Here is an 18,137-nt window from a genome sequence, read left to right on the forward strand (position 1 = left end):
TTCAGGATGCCACGTGTGTACCAGGCTCCCGGCTGTGGCCGCCCAGCAGCCTCCTCCTCCATCGGATTTGTAGGCTTGGCTTTGTGCATCACAGGAGAGTTGAGGTTCCGGGAGGTCTCGGGAGAACCTCCCCGGGGCCACACAGCTGAAGGAGCGGGGGCTGACACTTCAAACCCCGCCATCCACGAGGCTGAGCCTCGGGTCTTCTCATCACTTCTAACGTCCAAGTCTTTCTTCTACTGTGAAGGGGGAGGCATCGGCTCTCCACACAGCCTAGGACGGCCTCCACCTTCCCAAGCGCGAGGTGGGGGGGGATCATAGACGCGCCCACGTCTCTCAGCTATCACCAAGGCTTCCAACACCCAAGGTACTGTTCCGAACACTTCCTTATTATTTACCTTGCTCCTCCCTCCGCCTCAATCTTACGCAAGAGGGAAAATTATCACTAATCTGACAGAGGAGGACACGGGCACAGAGAGGCCAAGAAACTCACCTAAGGTCACACAGCCAGTCAGTGGTGGAGGCAGGGTTCCAGCCCCAGCTACGTTCCCGTGACACTCAGAGAGTTCCAGATGGGCATGTCCACCCCTTTCCTGCCTTCTCTCTCACTAACCAAATCCAAAACAACACAGGAGGACCAGAAGTCCCTTTATCCCGTGGGACAGAGAGGGAAATGGAGGCTCAGACATCTGGAGAAACCCTGCCCACACCAACATTCCTGTACATGCAGCAGCCTACGTGCTTATCTGGTCCTGAGGGACAGATGGCTCTGAGGAGTGGGGGATGAGCCGGGGCCCTCCCCTCCATCTCAGGGGCTTGGAGAGGGTCTTCTGGGTCCACCTGAGCTCAGGGGGGAGCCCTTGCTCATGGGGCGTTAGAGATGGCCTCCCCTCCCCGGCCCAGCATGACCCCAGCATCTTCTCAGGTAGGTGAGGGGGAGATGTGCGGGGAGGGCCGATGGGCCATATTGGCAAGGATGCCTGAGCGGGGAAGCAGGGGCTCACCCTGCCTCAGACCTCAGATTTCACCCTGGGGCAGGGAAGCCCAGTGCAAGTCACCCCCACCTCCCCCAAGCGCGTTGCCACCGGTTCTTACCTCGGCTTGGAAGCTCTTCAGCACGGGAGCCACCATCTCTCTGATTCCCTGAAAAGAGACGACGGAGGGTCTACCACAGGGCAGGCACCCCCGAGCCCACCCAGCACCCCTCACCATCGTTCTCACCCGGACTGTGGCTTCTTAAGGGACACACACACACACACACACACACACACACACACACACACACAGGTTCTGTCCCTGAAGTACTTTTTAGAGCCTTTAATATCACAACATTAGGCATTCTGGAGAGAGAGGCAGGATGGATATTTTCCTAAATGCACACCTGCTTTCTTCTCGCTGGTCCTGGGGATGGAGCCGAGAACGCTATGCTCCACCCCTGAGCTCCATCCCCCCCCCCCAGCCCTCAGCATTTTGAGACGGGGTCTTGCTACGTAGCCCAGGCTGCTTTGAACTCATGACCGCCTGCCTCAGCCTCCTGAATATGACAGTGAGAGTACTCATAACATCCTTGTGCGTGGTATGGTTGGTCCTGAGACCTAGTTCTGGGGAATGGGGGCTGGAGAGCTGGCCCTGATTCTCTACTCTCAGCACTAGGTGGAAAAAGCCCCCCAGGAAGTCCCTCTGTCCTGCCAGGTGTGGCACGGAGCTGCTTCTTCCACACGGCCACCTCCCAGGAATGTGCGTCTTGCATCTCGCCAAAAGTTGTCGCTATTCATGTCTGTCCTTCCTCTCCGGAGCATGGAGTGATTTCTAGGGATGTGGCTGGGTCCCAGCCCTGCCACGCCATGTACAAACCAACGGCTTCGCCAACGCTGTGAGCACACAGGCTCAGCTCTAGTCACCTAGATGTCCCAATTTCCTCAGACCCAAGGGGTGGTCTCTGGAGCCCCCCCCCCTCCAGCACTCAGCAGAGATGAGTGTCCCAAGGTGCTAACCCTGAAGCCCGTGGGTCCCTCAGGGATCCACTGGGGATCTTTCTTCCTGCCACAATCGGCCAAAGCCCTGTGGGAGGTGTAAAGTGGGAGAGAAGCCGGAGGAGGAGGAGGGCTGGAGGTGATGGAGAAACCCCATAACCATGGGGACACACCCCATTTCTCCCCCTGGACAAGGCCCCTGTTCTGGTCCCAGCTACCCCTCCACACTGACTTCTGTCTCTGGGGCTTCCCATTGTGGCTGCTGCCTGGATGTAAGGTGGGCTTTTAGGGGACGCACAGACGATGCCCGTGGCTTTGGTTTCAGGAGCCTGGTTGCCAGGCAGAGTGACAGCAGATCCGGGAGGTTCACGGTCACAGTCTCAGGCCTAGATGCACAGAGGCAGGAAGCCCCCAGGAGAAGGTGGCCATGGACCACAGCGCTGACTAGAGGGGCTGGCACTGAGGACTTTGGCTGAGACTCAGGCAGCCGGGTGGCTCCGACAGCCTCAGAGGAAGCATGGGGAACTCTTCAGACCAAAAGGCCCCTGATTTTACAAAGGGGCCACCGAGACCCACGGGTGCTGGTCTACTCAAGGTGACATGGCAAGGTGATGTGATACAGTTGGAATTTGAGCCCAAGTCACAAGACGTCTCGTATAGGCTCTGCTCATTCTCACGACCCCATATTCAAATGAGTTTTGGGGCTCACATCTGAGAGTCATGAGATGGGGAAGTAGGTGGGTACTGGGCCAATGGATGTGTAAGTCCTGGGGGAAGCCAGGCAGGTCACATGCAGTAGGTGGACTGGACCCCCCAGAGGATGCTCTTAAATAAAGTTATCACGACTCTCCCATCAGGAGGGATGAGCTCCCAACACGAGAGTTTCCAGAACCATGACTATAATAGGAGTGGAAATTTATCCCTTCTAATTATGTAATTGCATAATTATGTAGCATTGAAAATTATGTAAGTCAAACTCGCAGGCTGAAAACCTGGCCTGGATTTCCCTCCTCACCTGAGCGCTCCCGTGTGAAGCAATGGTTCAGGTTGAGTTTACTATGCCAGGGGAGAGAGGATGGGACAGGCGGTCTGAGAGGGCCAGAGAGACAAGGTGTGTGGGGCTGTGAAGACCTACAAGGGATTCAGCTCTGCTTCTCCATGTGGGGAGATAACTCCGTTTATAGATCGTGCTATGTATGGTGTTTAAAAGAGAAGGGCCGTGCTGGGGATATGGCTCAGTTTGCGGAGTGCTTTCCCAGCATGCATGCATGACCCCCGGGTTCCGCCCCCAGTGTCACATAAACAGGGTGCAATAGCGCACACCTGTAAGCCAGCACTCGGGAGATGGAGAGAGCGAGACCAGAAGTTCAAGGTCAATTCTCAACTGTAGGAGGAGTTGCGGGTCAGCCTGAGCTACGTGTGACCCTGTCTCGAAAAGACCTCACTTGTGCTTGTAGAAGCCGTGACAGCAAGAGAGAGTTGAGTCTGAGGCGTCTGCCTCTTTCTTGCACACACCTTCTCACACGGCTTTCTAGATTTACCCCAGAAACAAATTCTAGCTGGACCCTCACCCCAAAACTCGCCCTGAAGAACCGCAGTTGCTTATGACATCCTGGGGGGATTCTAAAACTTCAGGTGTGAGGCTCAGTGCCTCAAGAGCCACGGGAGGCCCTGGAATCCCCACTCCACCCCTGCCATGTTCTCAGGACAGCTGCCAGCCCCCACCCGCCTCCCATGGTCCAGCACACCCCAGCAGTTAAGCTGAGACAATGTCAGGCAGAAGCAGCCGCAGCTGGCTGGAGCTCAGGCCTGGCCCCCGGGTCTCCTCATCCACATTCTCGGAGGGTATCTCGGCCCTGTCAAACCGACACAGGGCCCAAGGGGCTCCATTTTGCTGTTTATTCTCGTCCCTTTTTAAAATTTACGGTATTTGTTTGTTTCTTTGTTTGTCGAGACAGGGTTTCCCTGTGTAATAGCTCCGGCTGTCCTGGATCTCGCTCTGTAGAGCAGGCTGGCCTCGAACTCACAGAGATCCTCCTGCCTCTGCCTCCCCAGTGCTGGGATTAAAGGTGGTGCTCTACCACTGCCTGGCTTAAATTATCTATTTTTTTTTTTAAATTTGAGAAGCAACAGGGGTCCCGATCGCAGAGGGAAAATAAAATTCTCACATTCCACCTCAGAAAAGAACAGACACATGTCTGGGCCGGTCTTCTCCTTAGGGGAGAGGGAGTAGGCGTTCCATTGCCTGGCCATTGCTATCCCTGGACCAAGACTGAGTTCTGGAACTTCCATGGGGGAGGGGCGGGGCAGGTGCATTGACTGACAGTGGGGGGCGGGTTTCAGAGCCTTCACTATGTCCTCCAGGCCCACGGGCAGGCAGAAGACGATCCAGACTTCAGGCCCAACTGTCTTAGTCATCCAATGCCAACCATTCCACCCAAGATCAGGACTTAGATTGACTGCAGATTTGAGCTGCCTGGCGTCCTGGGTAAGAGCGATCTGGGTGGAGGCACGTGGGTGCCCCCAACTCCAGTCAGTGCGCTGGGGAGCCCCCCCCCCCACAACGTGAAGGCCGTCGATGGGCCAGGGCTCCGATTTATCTTGGTGGCTAATTAGCTTCTTTTCTTGCTAGTCACTTATGTCTACAGTTTCCACAGCACTGTTTGAACAGAGCGTCCCTTCTGAGTCAACGCTGAGGCGGCAGGCACACACTCTACCTCTGGCACATTTTTCTTAAATTCCCGGCGGAGTTCAATTAAACGTTTAGGAGAATGCTCGCCTTCCTCCTGTGGTACAGACAGCTCCTTCGAGGCGATGGAATTAAACTCCTTCTGGAATGAGAGAGAGAGAGAAGATTTGTTCTCTTCTCTTTGCTTCTGAATTCCTGTAAACGCAGCACTCGGCACAAGTTTTTAATAACGCACAGGGCTGAGAAAAGGCTAGATACCGACTCCTGGCATGAATGGAAAAAATTCCGCCCACCCCCCTGCCCCCGGAAAAAAAATTGGGCTCAAACAAACAAACAAACAAACAAACGAAAAGACCTCCAGGACAGCGTGGGCTTTTCGTTTTTTGCCGGGCCAGACCAAGTTCGACGGAGGTTTTTGAACCTCCCCCCCATCTCTCCCCACCCCAGCCCCACCTCTTGGATTTCCAGGGAGTGATGGCATAAGCCTGTCAGCGCCTGAAGAAAACATCTCCGAAGCGTGTCAAAATAGCGGCGCGCGGCATATTGTATGGGCGCTCTTCCCCCGTGCGAGCGTGCGGGCCCGACAGCTTCCATACATCAGCGGCGGGCACCGCTCCAACCGCGGCTTCTCCCCCTCGAAGGCTCATAAATTCGCCTCTTTAGGATATAGATGGCTTTTTAATTCCAGTAGATTTTGGAAAAATGAAGGTGCCGAAGAGAAGCACGCTGACCTTGTGTGTACCCCCACGGTAAATCACCAAAGGTTCCCAGAACCCTCGCCGGGCCGGCCGACTAGAAAGAAACAGATGGGGGCAGGGGGAGGGAGGGAGGGGAGGGGAGCCGGGCTTGAGTGTGTGCACTCAGGAATCAGACCCCGGGTTTGGACACATGAGACCAGGGATGGAGAGGGGGTGGGGGGATGAAGGGGAGGGGCATGCATTATGGACGGGGGCCTGCTGCTGGCATGTATGTGCCTGATTGCTTCTCCCAAAGCTTCCTTTGCTTGTCGCAGGGGCTTTCACAGGAGGAGTACAATTCACCAGGCGTTGTCATGACTCATTTGCATAATTCAAGGAACGCTCTGTTTATGTGGCTTGCAACTGCTGGCACACTGACTTGAGATGGCCTTTTTTTTTTTTTCCTGGACGATAACTCGATGAACCTTCCTGCATACATCACCCGTTTATATTTGCAGCAATCAAGCCCCATAATTTCCTAAATCCGGTGGTGCAATAAATTCCTGCAATCAGATTTATTAAAAAACGCGCACGCAGATGCGGGGAGCGTATTTCCAGGGCGAACTCTTTAATCCAACATATGTATGACGAAGTGCGGCGGCGTGCTGAAAGACCCCATTTGTCACCGCTAATACACATTCGTCTTGCACACACAATGAAACCCTTTCACTGTTAGATAATGAAATAAAAGTACTGTTAACCCACTGCAGAGCTTTTGTAAAAGCCGACTGGTGTCTGAAACGCCTGCTTGGTGGCAATTTACCATAGTGCCACAGACCTGGTCCCCCAAACCTGTGAGGACAGCCTCTGGGTCCTGGAGCTCTTTGGGGAGGGGGGCAATTCAAGAAGTAATGTCTATTTCTAGAAAAGAACAGCGAACTTTTGGAGAAAAAAAAAATCACAAGACTGGCTCGGGGTGAGGGGACACCAACAGTCTCTGCTTAAAACCTGGGTGAGGATGGTGATGCTCTCCAAGGTGCTGAAACATATTCCCATATTAGCACCGGCCAGGGCCGCCTGGGGGGCTACCAGCCCGAAAGTCATGAGGAATTTTGAGCTGAGTGAGGAATGGAGTGATATATATATATTCCCACAGTTGGTAGGGCCAGGAGGATGAGGCCCTCACTTGGCAGGGGGAGAAAGAAGTAGAATGTTAAGGTCCACTGGGGGTATTTTTTGCACTGCCGCAGGACACAGAAGGGAACTTGGGGTGCACCACTGGGTTCTGGATTGTTCTGTATCTTACACTATGAGATTTATGAGCACTTATTTATACATTTTGGAGCCCAGTCTCCAAAGTGCTGCTGGGATCATGGAAGTGCTGCACTGATACCCTTGCGGTTTTAAGTTCCTATATTGGGGACCCTGCACCTCTTCACACAGCCGCTATTGGTATCGGTGCTTGGAGCTGGATGCCTAATTCTTCAACCAGGGGCTGGAGGGATTGCTCAGTAGATAAAGGGATTGCTGTACAAGCACGATGATTGGAGTTCAGTTCATTAGCACCCACCTAATAGCTAGGCAGGCATGGTGGCCTGCTGGTAAATCCACTCCTTTGGAGATGGAGATGGAGAGTCCTTATCCAAGCCAGACTATCCAAATGTGTAAGCTTGGGGTTCAGTGAGAGACTATGTATCTCTAAACAAAGTGGGAAGCAACTGGAAGACACATATGTATGATCACACACATGCGAGCATACGTACAAGAATGCAACACACACACACACACACACACACACACACACACACACACACCCCTAACACAGGTTATACAGGAAACAGCCATGCAGGGGACATCCAGCTGCCAGTCTGTCTACCTCAGGGCCCTCCCCCCCTCCGTCTGTACATCCTGGTTGCTTGTGGGTGCAGATCCGACCGGCTGGGTGTCTGCCGCCTGCATCAGCACAAAGCAGGGCCAGGCCAGCCAGGGGGCATCAGCAGCTCCCAGCCCTGGACCACTGGAAGCCCAGCTCTCCTGCCCAGTCCTGAAGGAGCAGATGCCGACACAGATGACATGGACCATGCTCTCCTCAACTCTGCCTCAGTTGATGCTCATCCTTCAACCTCGAATGCTTGCAGCATTTCTACAGTAAATATGCAAGCAACAATGGCCACGGTAATAATAAATGCAACAGTCGTAACTACCATTTAGTGAGTGCTTGTGTGTCCCAGGCACCACAATAGGCTCCTAAGGTACAACACCCTATGTGATGAACACAGTAACATGTCTTGAGAGGTCTCAGGCAGGGGCTAGGAGGCAAACTGCAGACTGTCCTAATAACTGAGGTGGAGGTAACTCCTTGGTGGGTCCTGAAGGCAAATTTTTCGTGCCTTGCTTTTCAGCTGCTCTCGGCTCCCTTTCTCTACCAGCTGAGGGTGTTTGGGGGGGGATTGTTTTAAATAATTCAAGATCATAACGCGCCCTGCCAGGAATTCAATAAACCACTGGCTGATATTCATCTCCTCCTTAGACACACCAGGGGTACAGAGAATATACCCTGCTAGATCCAAATGTCCTAGGTTTTCACAGGTCAGTAAAAATATCACTCACACACACACACACACACACACACACACACACACACACACACACGGGACAGGGTGCCAAGCAGAGACATTAAAACGGGTCCCCTTGTACTCTGAACGAATGGGCACTTGAAAATCAACAAACCAAGAGATGGACTTGACAACGGGCTTTTAAAATAAACGCGCTTAGAAAATCCCACGGAACTCTATTTATTTCAAGGGAACAGAAGAACCAGTCTCAGAAACATAAGCCAGCCTCATTCTCAAGCCCGGCCCCAAAGACACCTTGTGCCTGGCCAGAGAGGGTGTCCGGCAAGAGGCTGTGCCAGACACACTTCAGCAAGACTATCCTGTCCAGCCCCAGCCATGATCTGCACAGTCCCAGACTTAGGGCCGGACCCAGGCAGGGAGGAGACACATGCGATTAACCTAACTAGCCATCAGCAGCAGACAGACAGCCCGGAGCCCTGTGCAGACCATTCAAGTAATGATCCTCATAAACAGCCCATTTGCAACTAAAAAGAGATAATTTTAATGAGCTGGGAGCAGATGATAGATGCAGCTGAGGCCCGAGCCAGCAAGCAGGGAGGGAGAGGGGAAGCTGGGCTGGAGCTGCATCAGGGTCTCTGCGGCTGGTCTATGCTTCCCCATGCTCCCCCACTGCCTGGTGTGGGCCCCGGCTCTGGGATGGTCCTGTCACCTCAGCCCTGGGACCTCCAGGGCCTCAGAACACATGAGCCGCCACCAACCTTGTGGGCTCAAGGTCAGAGACGTGTCCCTCGGCATAACTTTGAACACAATGCTATTCCACTTGAATTATCTTTATTTTATACATATATATCCCAGGCTGACCTCAAACACACTACGCTCATTATGTAGCCCAGGCTGGCCTTGAACTATTAACCTCCGAGCACCACCTTCCTTGGTGCTTGGATTACAGGTGTGTGATCCCACAGCTGGTCTGATTTCTATTTATCTTCAAATGAACACCTGGGGTTACCTCTGGTTCGAGATTATTATTATTATTTTTTTTTTAAAGACAGGTTGCTACTATGTAGGCCAGGCTAGTCTCAAATTCTGGATCCTCCTGCCTCAGTCTCCCTCCCAAGTATTTAATCACATGGGTATGTCAACCATGTCTGATTTAGTATGTTCCTTTGGATCAAAGCATGCATAACTTTTAAGTTCAATACTACACTCAACAAATCTTTATTTTACACCAGCTTAAGACTCAGAACGTTTGTGTTTCTAACCCTCCCCCCCCACACACACACACACTCACCCCAGCCTCAGGAGCTACTAAAAGTGACAGTTATTCTAAGCTTGGCATCACAGCTCATCTGTCCCGGGTTTTTAAATAACGACACCCCTCTTAGTTCACTAACTGGTCCCGGGAAAGATGGCTTGGTGGATAGAATGCTTGCCACAAAACACACACACACACACACACACACACACACACACACACACACACACACACACACACACACGACCTGAGTTCAGAACTCCCGCGGCCAGTAAAGAGCTAGGCATTAGTAAAGGCCACCAGCTGAGGAGTAAGGGGCACAGACAGGTGACTCCTGGGAGCTCATGGCCAGCTTGTCTCGCCAATCAAAGAACTCCGGGTTCAGTGAGAGACCATGTCTCAAGCCAGGTGACATAAAACGGCTGGGGCCATATGATAAAATGTGTCACTGTCTTCCAATGAAAGGTTAGGGAGTTTGGGAGGGGACCTCAGATAACTGACCGGGCCTGCACATCAGTGCTTATAAAATGCCTGGTGTATGAGGGGCATTCAAAAAATATCTGAAGCCGACCTGTCAGCGGCTTAGCGCGAGATGTGCCCTACAGCAGCAACCATCAGTTAGTCTTTGGGACAGAAGAATGTCCACTCTGCGTGACAGGTCCACGGAGTCCCAGGGGAAGTCCGTGGGTCCAGGAACACTAGAGGAGGAGCAAGCCTGGGGGGGGGGCTGCTCAGAGAGGGGAGTTTGCTCACAGAGGAGCCTTGGATGACCCAGGATGGAGGGCACACGCTGGCCTGCCACCAGCAAGGAGACGGAAAGACAGATGGCCTCGCAGCCCACTGAGATGGATAGCTGCGCCCGGCTGAGACAGACTGGCTTACTGGAGCCATCCATCACTTCCTGTGCTGTATGTAAATTTCCAGCACCAAGATGTATTGGGCCAGTTATCTGGGGCCGGGGCGAAGGGCGGAGCCTGTGAGAGGCGTCCTGAGCCAGGCTGTCCTCACTGCATTCCAGCAGTGCAGGTGACAGACAGTTCTGAATGAGACCAAACCCAACCCTGAATGAGCCTGGGTGTAAACTGAGGAATGCCTGCTGCCCGCTGCCCTCATAGACTGGCCTGCTGTAACTGCTGTCAGGCAGAGTGTCCACCCTAAGCAGCTCAGGTCACCTGGTCCTCAGTGTGGAGAGGGCAAGGGATTTCCGGGAACATGTGTTGAGGGAGTGAATGAACTGTCTTGTGATGCAGATGCACACTGACACACGGGACCTACATGGAGACAAAGCTGCGTGTCCGATGGTTCTTTCTTCTAGGCAGCTGTTTTGGAGGAGATGCTTCAAGTACTGACGAGGGGAGCCCTGCTCTGAACTGTCTGTCCATCTATCTGTCAACCCACCTGTCCATGCATCCATCATCCATAATCTAGTCACCATCTATCATCCACCTACTTAGCCTTCCATCTCTCCATCTATCCAGCATCTATCCATCATTCATCTGTCCATCCATCCATAACACATCTATCATCTACCTATCCATCCTTCTGCGCATCCATCCACCCACCTATCCTCCATCTATCATCCACCTACCTAGACATCCATCTACCTTCCTAGCCAACATCCATCCATCCATCCATCCATGCAGTCAACTGTCCATCCATCCATCTACCCATCTAGTCAACTGTCCATCCATCCATCCACTGTCCATCCATTCATCCATCTAGTCTCTATCATTCTTTTATTTCCACCCATCTATCATCTACTCATCCATCCAGTCAGCTGTCCACCCATAGATCCATCCATCCTCCATCATTCATAGATCCATCTTTCCACCCATCCACCCATGCATCCACCATCATGTATCCCTCAGTCTTTCTATCCATCTTCCGTTTATCCATCTAGTCAACTGTTCGCCATCCTCCACTCACTCACTCATTCACTCGACAACTATTTTTGGTTCCTACAACAGTTTGTCAATGACAGGCCCAGGTCCTGCCCATGTGGCACACCTGGTCATACAGGGAGTGAAGACCATGGGAGCCTCTTGAGTCCTGCATCAGCTGCCACAGCTCTGGCTTCCAGAGGTCCAGAAAAGCACTGGTTCGCAGTCTCAGGAAACCCCAAGATGACACTTGGGTGTGTGCATGTGGGGGAGGGGGGGTAGACAGGAAGTCACGTGATGCTAACTGGCTGGTAGACAGGAAGTCATGGTCTTGCTAGCTGGTTGATGGATAGGAAGTCACATGATGCTAGCTGGTTGGTAGATAGGAAGTCATGGTCTTGCTAGCTGGTTGATGGACAGGAAGTCACATGATGCTAGCTGGCTGGGAGACAGAAGTCATGTCTTGCCAGCAGGCTAGTGGACAACCCTTTATCTCTGAGAGGTGTCAGAAACATATGAGCACTGCAACCTGGGAATTACTGGGTGCTCTGGAATCATAGGGTACCTGGGGTCAAGGTTAGTATTTGGGTGGAGGCCACTGCCAGACCAGAGATTCTGGAAGCGGGTGAGGTCACCTGCACCAGCATGTCCTTTGTGCTACCTGGGACAAACTGGCAAGTCTTGTCAGCTCGACAAAACAATTTTTATCCATTTTTTTTTTTTTCTGGTTCTGCTCCCTCAAGTGTCCCCAGTTGGCTCCCACTGTCCTCTGCCCCATCCCTTCCCCATCTGGTAGCCACAGGGCCATCACCTCCCCCCTCCCCAACACACACACACACACACACACACACACACACACACACACACACACACTGTGCCTTTTCCCTGTTCTAAACCCTCCCCTGGCTCGCTGCTCAGGTCACATGGGCTCCTGCCTGGCTCCTGAGGATGTCAAGCACAATTCTGCCTTGGGCCCTCTGTAGTTGCTGGTCATCTGCCTGCAATGCTGTTTTTTTTTTTTTTTTTTTTTTTTTTTTTTTTTTCCAGAAGGCCTATGGGGTTCCCTGTCACCTTCTTGGAGTCTCAGCTCTCACAAAAACCTACCTCACCTCCTCCTTAGAATAGTAGAGGGGACTCTGCTTTATCTCTGCACGCCCCTCACCATCCACACATTTAGGTGGTTATCTCTCTGACCATTTACAACCTTTTTCTGCACCCAGAATCCTCCAGTGTCTACCATGGGGACAAGACGGTTGGCTCGGATCGCTACTGTGCCCTGAATGCCCAGGGCACATGAGGCGCTCGCTACTTGCTGAGTGAATGCATGTCCAAGTAAAGAGAGAAATGAAAGAGGGACCCACCGGACTGGACTGCACCCCTGGACTTGGCCACACCCCCACCCTCAAGCAGACACTCCTCCCCAGGTATCATTCAGGAAAGCAGCCTGCTCCTGCCCCTGCAGGACCTGGAGGTGGCTGGCCTGGAGGGAGGGCGCCAATCAAACACCTAATCACCTGGCACCAGCACATCCGATGGCATCCTCCTGCCTTGATTACTGCTTGCTGTTCCCAGGCAGCCCTGCGGAAGCACCCCACCCCCGGGCATCAGGGGGAACAGAGTCCCACTCTGAGGGCATCCAGGAAGGGGCTCTCACTTGGCTCCGGGCAGGTATGGGGGTGAGCTGGCTGGGCAACCCTGTCCCTTCCTCTGTCAAAGGAAGAGCTGGGGAAGGTCACAGCAGCAAACAATCATTCATTCATTCACTCATTCATTCAGTTACCTTTCATTCACTGATGCCTTTGTTCACTCAGACATTCGCTTACCCATTCATCCATTTGTTCATTAGTCTCCTTCATTCGCTTACCCCATTCATTCACTCATCACGAATGCTCTGGACACTTGCCTGGGCTTCCAATGGTGGCCCTGCATCCCTCGTGGGAATGGATGCTCCTCGTGAAAGGGTACTTTCCAGGCCTCACCACCCCGTCAAGAGGTCTGCGTTCCTAATATGTGTTATCGCAGCCAGGGAAAAGGAGTTTCCTCGAGATCATGTCACTGGCCCGAATTCTCAGTGAGGGGCAGGCCAAAGACGGCTTGGCACTGGCCGGCCCCTCTACACATCACCGTATCATCCGGGACGCTTGTGCACTTGTGACCTCTTTCCCTCCAGTCTTTCTCTGATTAGCTCCTGCTTCGAGGCCGAGGGCAGGAGGAAAGACCGGGGATGCGATGGAAGCCTCCGGAGAGGCTCTCATGTCCGCAGACCAACCAAGGCAACACGACAATGCGCGTGATGCCGGCAGGGAAAGAAGGCTCCCCAAGCACTTTCCCTGGGTCAGGTGGGGGTGCCAAGGGCCTCCTGTAGCTCCAAGGGCAGTGGGCAGGGGACAGGGGCTTCCTGGGTAGGTAGATGGCTCCGAGGCCTGAGATGGAGGCTAGAAGCCCAAGCTGCTGGGAATGTACGGGAGGGGCTCCAGGGACTGGGGCAGAAAGTCAGGGAGAAATCGAAGGCTGATGGCCACGGAGGTGCTGCTTGTTCTATGAGACAAGGAGCTAGGAGGCTCGGAAAACAGAGGTGCCCTTGTGCCCCTGCCCTGTGAGGCAGGGTGTGGGTAAGGACCAGGCAGGAGACGGACAGACCTTTGGTCGATGTCCTTTGGAGCCGGGCGAGGGTGTGGCAGTGTCTGGGACCCTCACGGCCTCTTTGCACTGATTCAGTGCTGGCCTTGCCAAGTGCCTGGCCCACTGTGCTTTCCCAGTCTATCCCCCCGAGGCTCAGTGAGGATGCGGAGCAGGGACGCCACAGAGGAAACTCCTTCCCACGTCGGCGGAGAAGCCACGTATGGACACCCGTGAGAGCCTCGTTGGCGGGAGGGGAGACACAAATGTTTCACTGCATCTTATTAAGTGGTTCCCCTGCCCACTGACCATTTTGAAGACGAGGAAGAAGAGAGAGGCTGAGGACCAATGGGTGCCCCACCCCCAGTCTTAGGAGGCCCCGAGCCTGGAGGCCGGCACTCTGACTGGGCTGTGTCCCCTCCACAGGACAGACACCGGCCCCCTTAGGGTTGGGAGACATTTACCGGCATGCCGGCACCTCCACCAGGCAGGCCCAGATTGAAAGGAGATGTGGGGTCACCCGAGGATTTCCGGCGGGTAGCCAAGTGAGGTGAAAGGACCTGGTCACATGACCTGTCTGGCCCAGCATCCTCTCCTCCCCAGGAGGAGACAGCTAGAGATGGTGGCTGGCACCAAAGAACTAGAGACAGACAGTGACCAGCACCCAAGGATAGTCTACAGGGAAAACTCCCTATGAGTATGGGGACACACGGACATGGACAGACACACAGACAGATAAACCCACACAGACAAAGGCACATGCAGACACATACATGCACACGGAGACTCTTATGGAACACGATAGATATATAGATACACACAGAAAAGGAAATAGACCCACAAGACACAAATATGCAGGATCCCCCCCCCCCCCCGCCTCCGCCCCGCCTCCAACACCAGACAGCAAGATGGAGACTGTGGTAGGCATTGATCTATTCTGCCCCAGGACATTTGCACAGGCAGCCCCTCTGCCCAAGGCCCTGGGTTTCTTCCATCTCCTATATTGTGTGTGTGTGTGTGTGTGTGTGTCTGTCTGTCTGTCTGTCTGCGTCTCTTTCTGTCCCTCTCCAGACAAACACCAAGATGTATGGTGACAAACAGTTCACAGACACTTGATCATGGGAGATCCAGACCCAGACCCAGACCCAGAGTCCGAACAGAACCATAGGGACTAAGAACACCTTTGAGAGTTGGGTCAGGAGACCATGGCCTCCACCCAACCTGGCTAGTCCAGGGTGACAGGGCAGACTCATGATCCAGTACAGTTTAAGGCGGAGGCTTGGGAGTGTGGATGGAGTCGAATCCCGTCTCCAGCTCCTCCAGCTGCCTGAGCCTCAGCTTCCCCGTCTATGAAGTGGGGCGAATGCTGGGTAGATGCCACTTTAACTGGAGAGATGGAGTCTGGGGTCAGAGTAGGTCCCAGAGGTTGTCCTGGAGAACAGGGCAGGACCATGGGATGGCAGACCTGGGTTCAAGTCCCACCTGCCTTCCGGCCAGTTGATCTCAAGCAAGTCACTGCTCCCGAGTCCCCGCATCCTCAGCTCCGCAGGAGGATACCAGCAACAGAGGAACCCAGCCACTCTCTTGACTACTCCCAAGATGCCAGAAACCACCACCTCTGTCCAAGCTGCTACCCCCCAGCGAGGGCTATTTCCAGACCGCTGCCTCCTCTCTTGGCAAGCAACCTCGTGTGGCAGACGGAGCTAGCTGCTCAGACCTCAATCTTGCCGGTTCTCTCCAGCTTAAAATTCACCCACTTTCCACAGCCTCAGGCTACATCAGATTCCACTCTAGGGTACATTGGGTCACTGCTCACGGCTCTGACGTTATGGAGACCCCCCCCCTCTTCTCTCAGATTCTCCAGCCACAAGTTCTCCCACAGGGCCAGCCCCCTTTCCTACCCCAGGACATTTGCACCTACAATTCCTGCTGCCTGCAACCTCTTCCCGGCATCCCCCGGGGGAGGGGAGGGGCTCCCAGGTGTAAACCGCCCCCCTCACCTAAATCTAAAGCAGATTCTCCTAATCCATGCCCACAAAGCAGCAGCCCTCACTGACAAAGTACAGGTGTAATAATTGCACACCCCCACACCCCCACAAAAGTCAGGCACAGCAGCAGGCACCTGGCGGGGTGGAGTCAGGCAGGGGTGGTGGTGGGCTGCTGGCCGGCCCGCCCAGCTGAAGTGCGAGGCTCTAGTGTCCAGGAGAGAGCAATAGCTGAAGACACGGGAAGTCACACTCTACACACGGTCACACACGGGTCCACGCGTGAAGAATATGGAAGAGACGATTTGAAGACCACAAACCCCCCCCCCCCCCCCGCACAGATATAAGAAAAGGAATGAGTACGTCCGTCAGCACTCTCTGACTCCGGAGTTTTAACGTGAGAGAAGAAAAGAGGGAGGGAAGTTTCTGGATGAACGGGATGGAACCAGGCGGACTCCAAACAGCCCGAACGGGCATGTGGTCCATCCTGGCGGTTTCGGCCTGGGAGTTTTGCTCAGCTGTGAAGCCAGACACCCTTTATCCAGACCTGGGGGACGAGATAATGACGGGATAAGAAGGAAGCCGCTCCCAAGCACAGCAGGCACCCCACGCGTGGGTCTCAGAGCACAGCCTCTCTCTGCTGTCCCTTCCCTCCCAGCCCTCATCCCTCATCCTTCCTTGGGTGAGCCACAGAAAGCAGAATTCCCCTCTGCCAAGGTGGGTCTTGGAAACCTGAGCCCCGGGGCTGGAGAGACGGCTAGGTGATTAAGAGAGCCTGATTCCTCTTGCAAAGGAACAGAGTTCCGTTCCCAGCACCCATACGGTCACTCACAACAGCCTGTAACTCCAGCTCCAAGGGATCCAGCACACTCTGTGGGCCACACTGACACACAGACAGACACATGAATGATGGATAATGTGGTCTCTCCACACACCGAGACGTCATTCCGCAACAGAAAAAGGGCAAAGCGGCCTTGGATGCAACAACAGGGTAAACCTTGGTAGCGTGGTGCTCGGGGCCGGACTGAAGGCTGGAGCCCCCTCCCTGGTTCCGTGGCTGGGAAAGGCAAATCCTTCAAGGCAGGAAGGAGCCTGCGGCTGGGCTAGGCTGGGCTGGATCAGAAGGGATCAAAAATTGATGCAAAAGGCCTTTTGGGTGATGGTAATGTTCTAGGCCCATATCATAAAGGCCTTGCAACTCCATAAACACGCAGACACATCAGGCTCTCTGCACATAGTAGGTCGGTTTCACAGTGTGCACATAGTAGGTCGGTTTCACAGTGTGCACATAGTAGGTCGGTTTCACCTAAGTTACACCTCAAGAAAGCTGTTCAAAACAGCTCACAAGAAGCCAAGAAGGAGGGCCAGCTTCGCTCAGCAATCGACTCAGGTTCTCAAAAGCTCGTACAAGATTTCTCTCTAGACCTCTCCTCGTCTAGGCCCACGCTGTGCTGTGTGATGATAGTGGACATTACAGTCACACTCATAGGTCTCTGTCTCTAGCATTCCTGTATCACAGAGGGCGACAGTGGGGACTCAGAGGAGGTGCTTCTGGGCTCGGGGTTGCAGAGTGTTGGAACGGGGTTCAGGTGGTCCTCCTGCCTCAACTCTGGGTGCTGAGCGCAACCCGCGATGCTGGGGGCAGTTCTAAGAAGGAATTCCATCCCTGCCCTTCAACTCTTGGCTCTTCTGGAGGCGTTTGGGGACCAGAGAGGTCATTCCAGGTGGCTCCTAGTCTAAAGCAGTGTTGTGTGTCCCCTCATCCCACCCCCACCCCGTCCCCTGTCCTAGGTCTAGAAACTGTCTTTTCCCACCAGGTGGAAACTTAGGATGCAGGTTGTCAGCTAACATGCCAGGCATCTTTCTAAAAATAATCCAAATTGGTTAAGCCATTTTTGAGCAAGGGGACAGGCAGGGGAGGGGGAGGCAAAGAGTTTAGGTTTAGATAGTATGTATGTGTGCATATGTGCGTGCGTGCGTGCATGTCTGTGTATGTGTGTGTGTGTACGTGCGTGCACACGTGCTATACGTACGGCAGAGGGCAGAGGCCAACCTTGGATGTCCTTCCTCCGGAATGCACATACCTTGGTATGTTTTGTTTTGAGACAGGCTCTCGCCCTGAACCCAGAGCTCAGCAGCTGGCTAGGCTCTCAGAGAGTGCCCGCCATCCCCTGCCTGACCCCTCCTGTCACCGATGACAAATGTGAACTTGGTGAGCCATGACACCTGGCTTTTTACTTGGTTCTTTTTGTTGTTGTTGTTTTTTCGAGACAGGGTTTCTCTGTGTAGTTTTGGTGCCTGTCCTGGATCTCCCTCTGTAGACCAGGTTGGCCTTGAACTCACAGAGATCCGCCTGGCTCTTCCCCCCAAGTGCTGGGAATAAAGGCGTGCGCCACCACCAACTGGCCTTACTTGGTTCTTGAGACTTGTACAGAAAGGATTTTAGGGGACCAGCCATCTCTTCAGTGGCCTTCTCTTCCTTC

At 53.7% G+C, this 18,137-nt stretch overlaps 1 protein-coding gene across 5 annotated transcripts in view; it reads right to left on the reverse strand.

The window, feature by feature from the left end:
* Cux2 (cut like homeobox 2) overlaps positions 1 to 18,137 on the reverse strand; it is a 188,665-nt gene that overhangs the window by 65,747 nt on the left and 104,781 nt on the right. For all 5 annotated transcript variants that reach the window (XM_028855643.2, XM_037198680.1, XM_037198682.1 and 2 more), the window contains exons 2-3: positions 4,691 to 4,804; positions 1,096 to 1,143 (exon numbers count right to left, since the gene is read on the reverse strand). In XM_028855643.2, the coding sequence (XP_028711476.1) occupies positions 1,096 to 1,131 (36 nt within the window). In that variant the 5' untranslated portion in view covers positions 1,132 to 1,143; positions 4,691 to 4,804. The remainder of the gene's footprint in view (positions 1 to 1,095; positions 1,144 to 4,690; positions 4,805 to 18,137) is intronic.

This window comes from Peromyscus leucopus, chromosome 23 (genome assembly GCF_004664715.2).
Source record: "Peromyscus leucopus breed LL Stock chromosome 23, UCI_PerLeu_2.1, whole genome shotgun sequence".
Lineage (NCBI taxonomy): Eukaryota > Metazoa > Chordata > Mammalia > Rodentia > Cricetidae > Peromyscus > Peromyscus leucopus.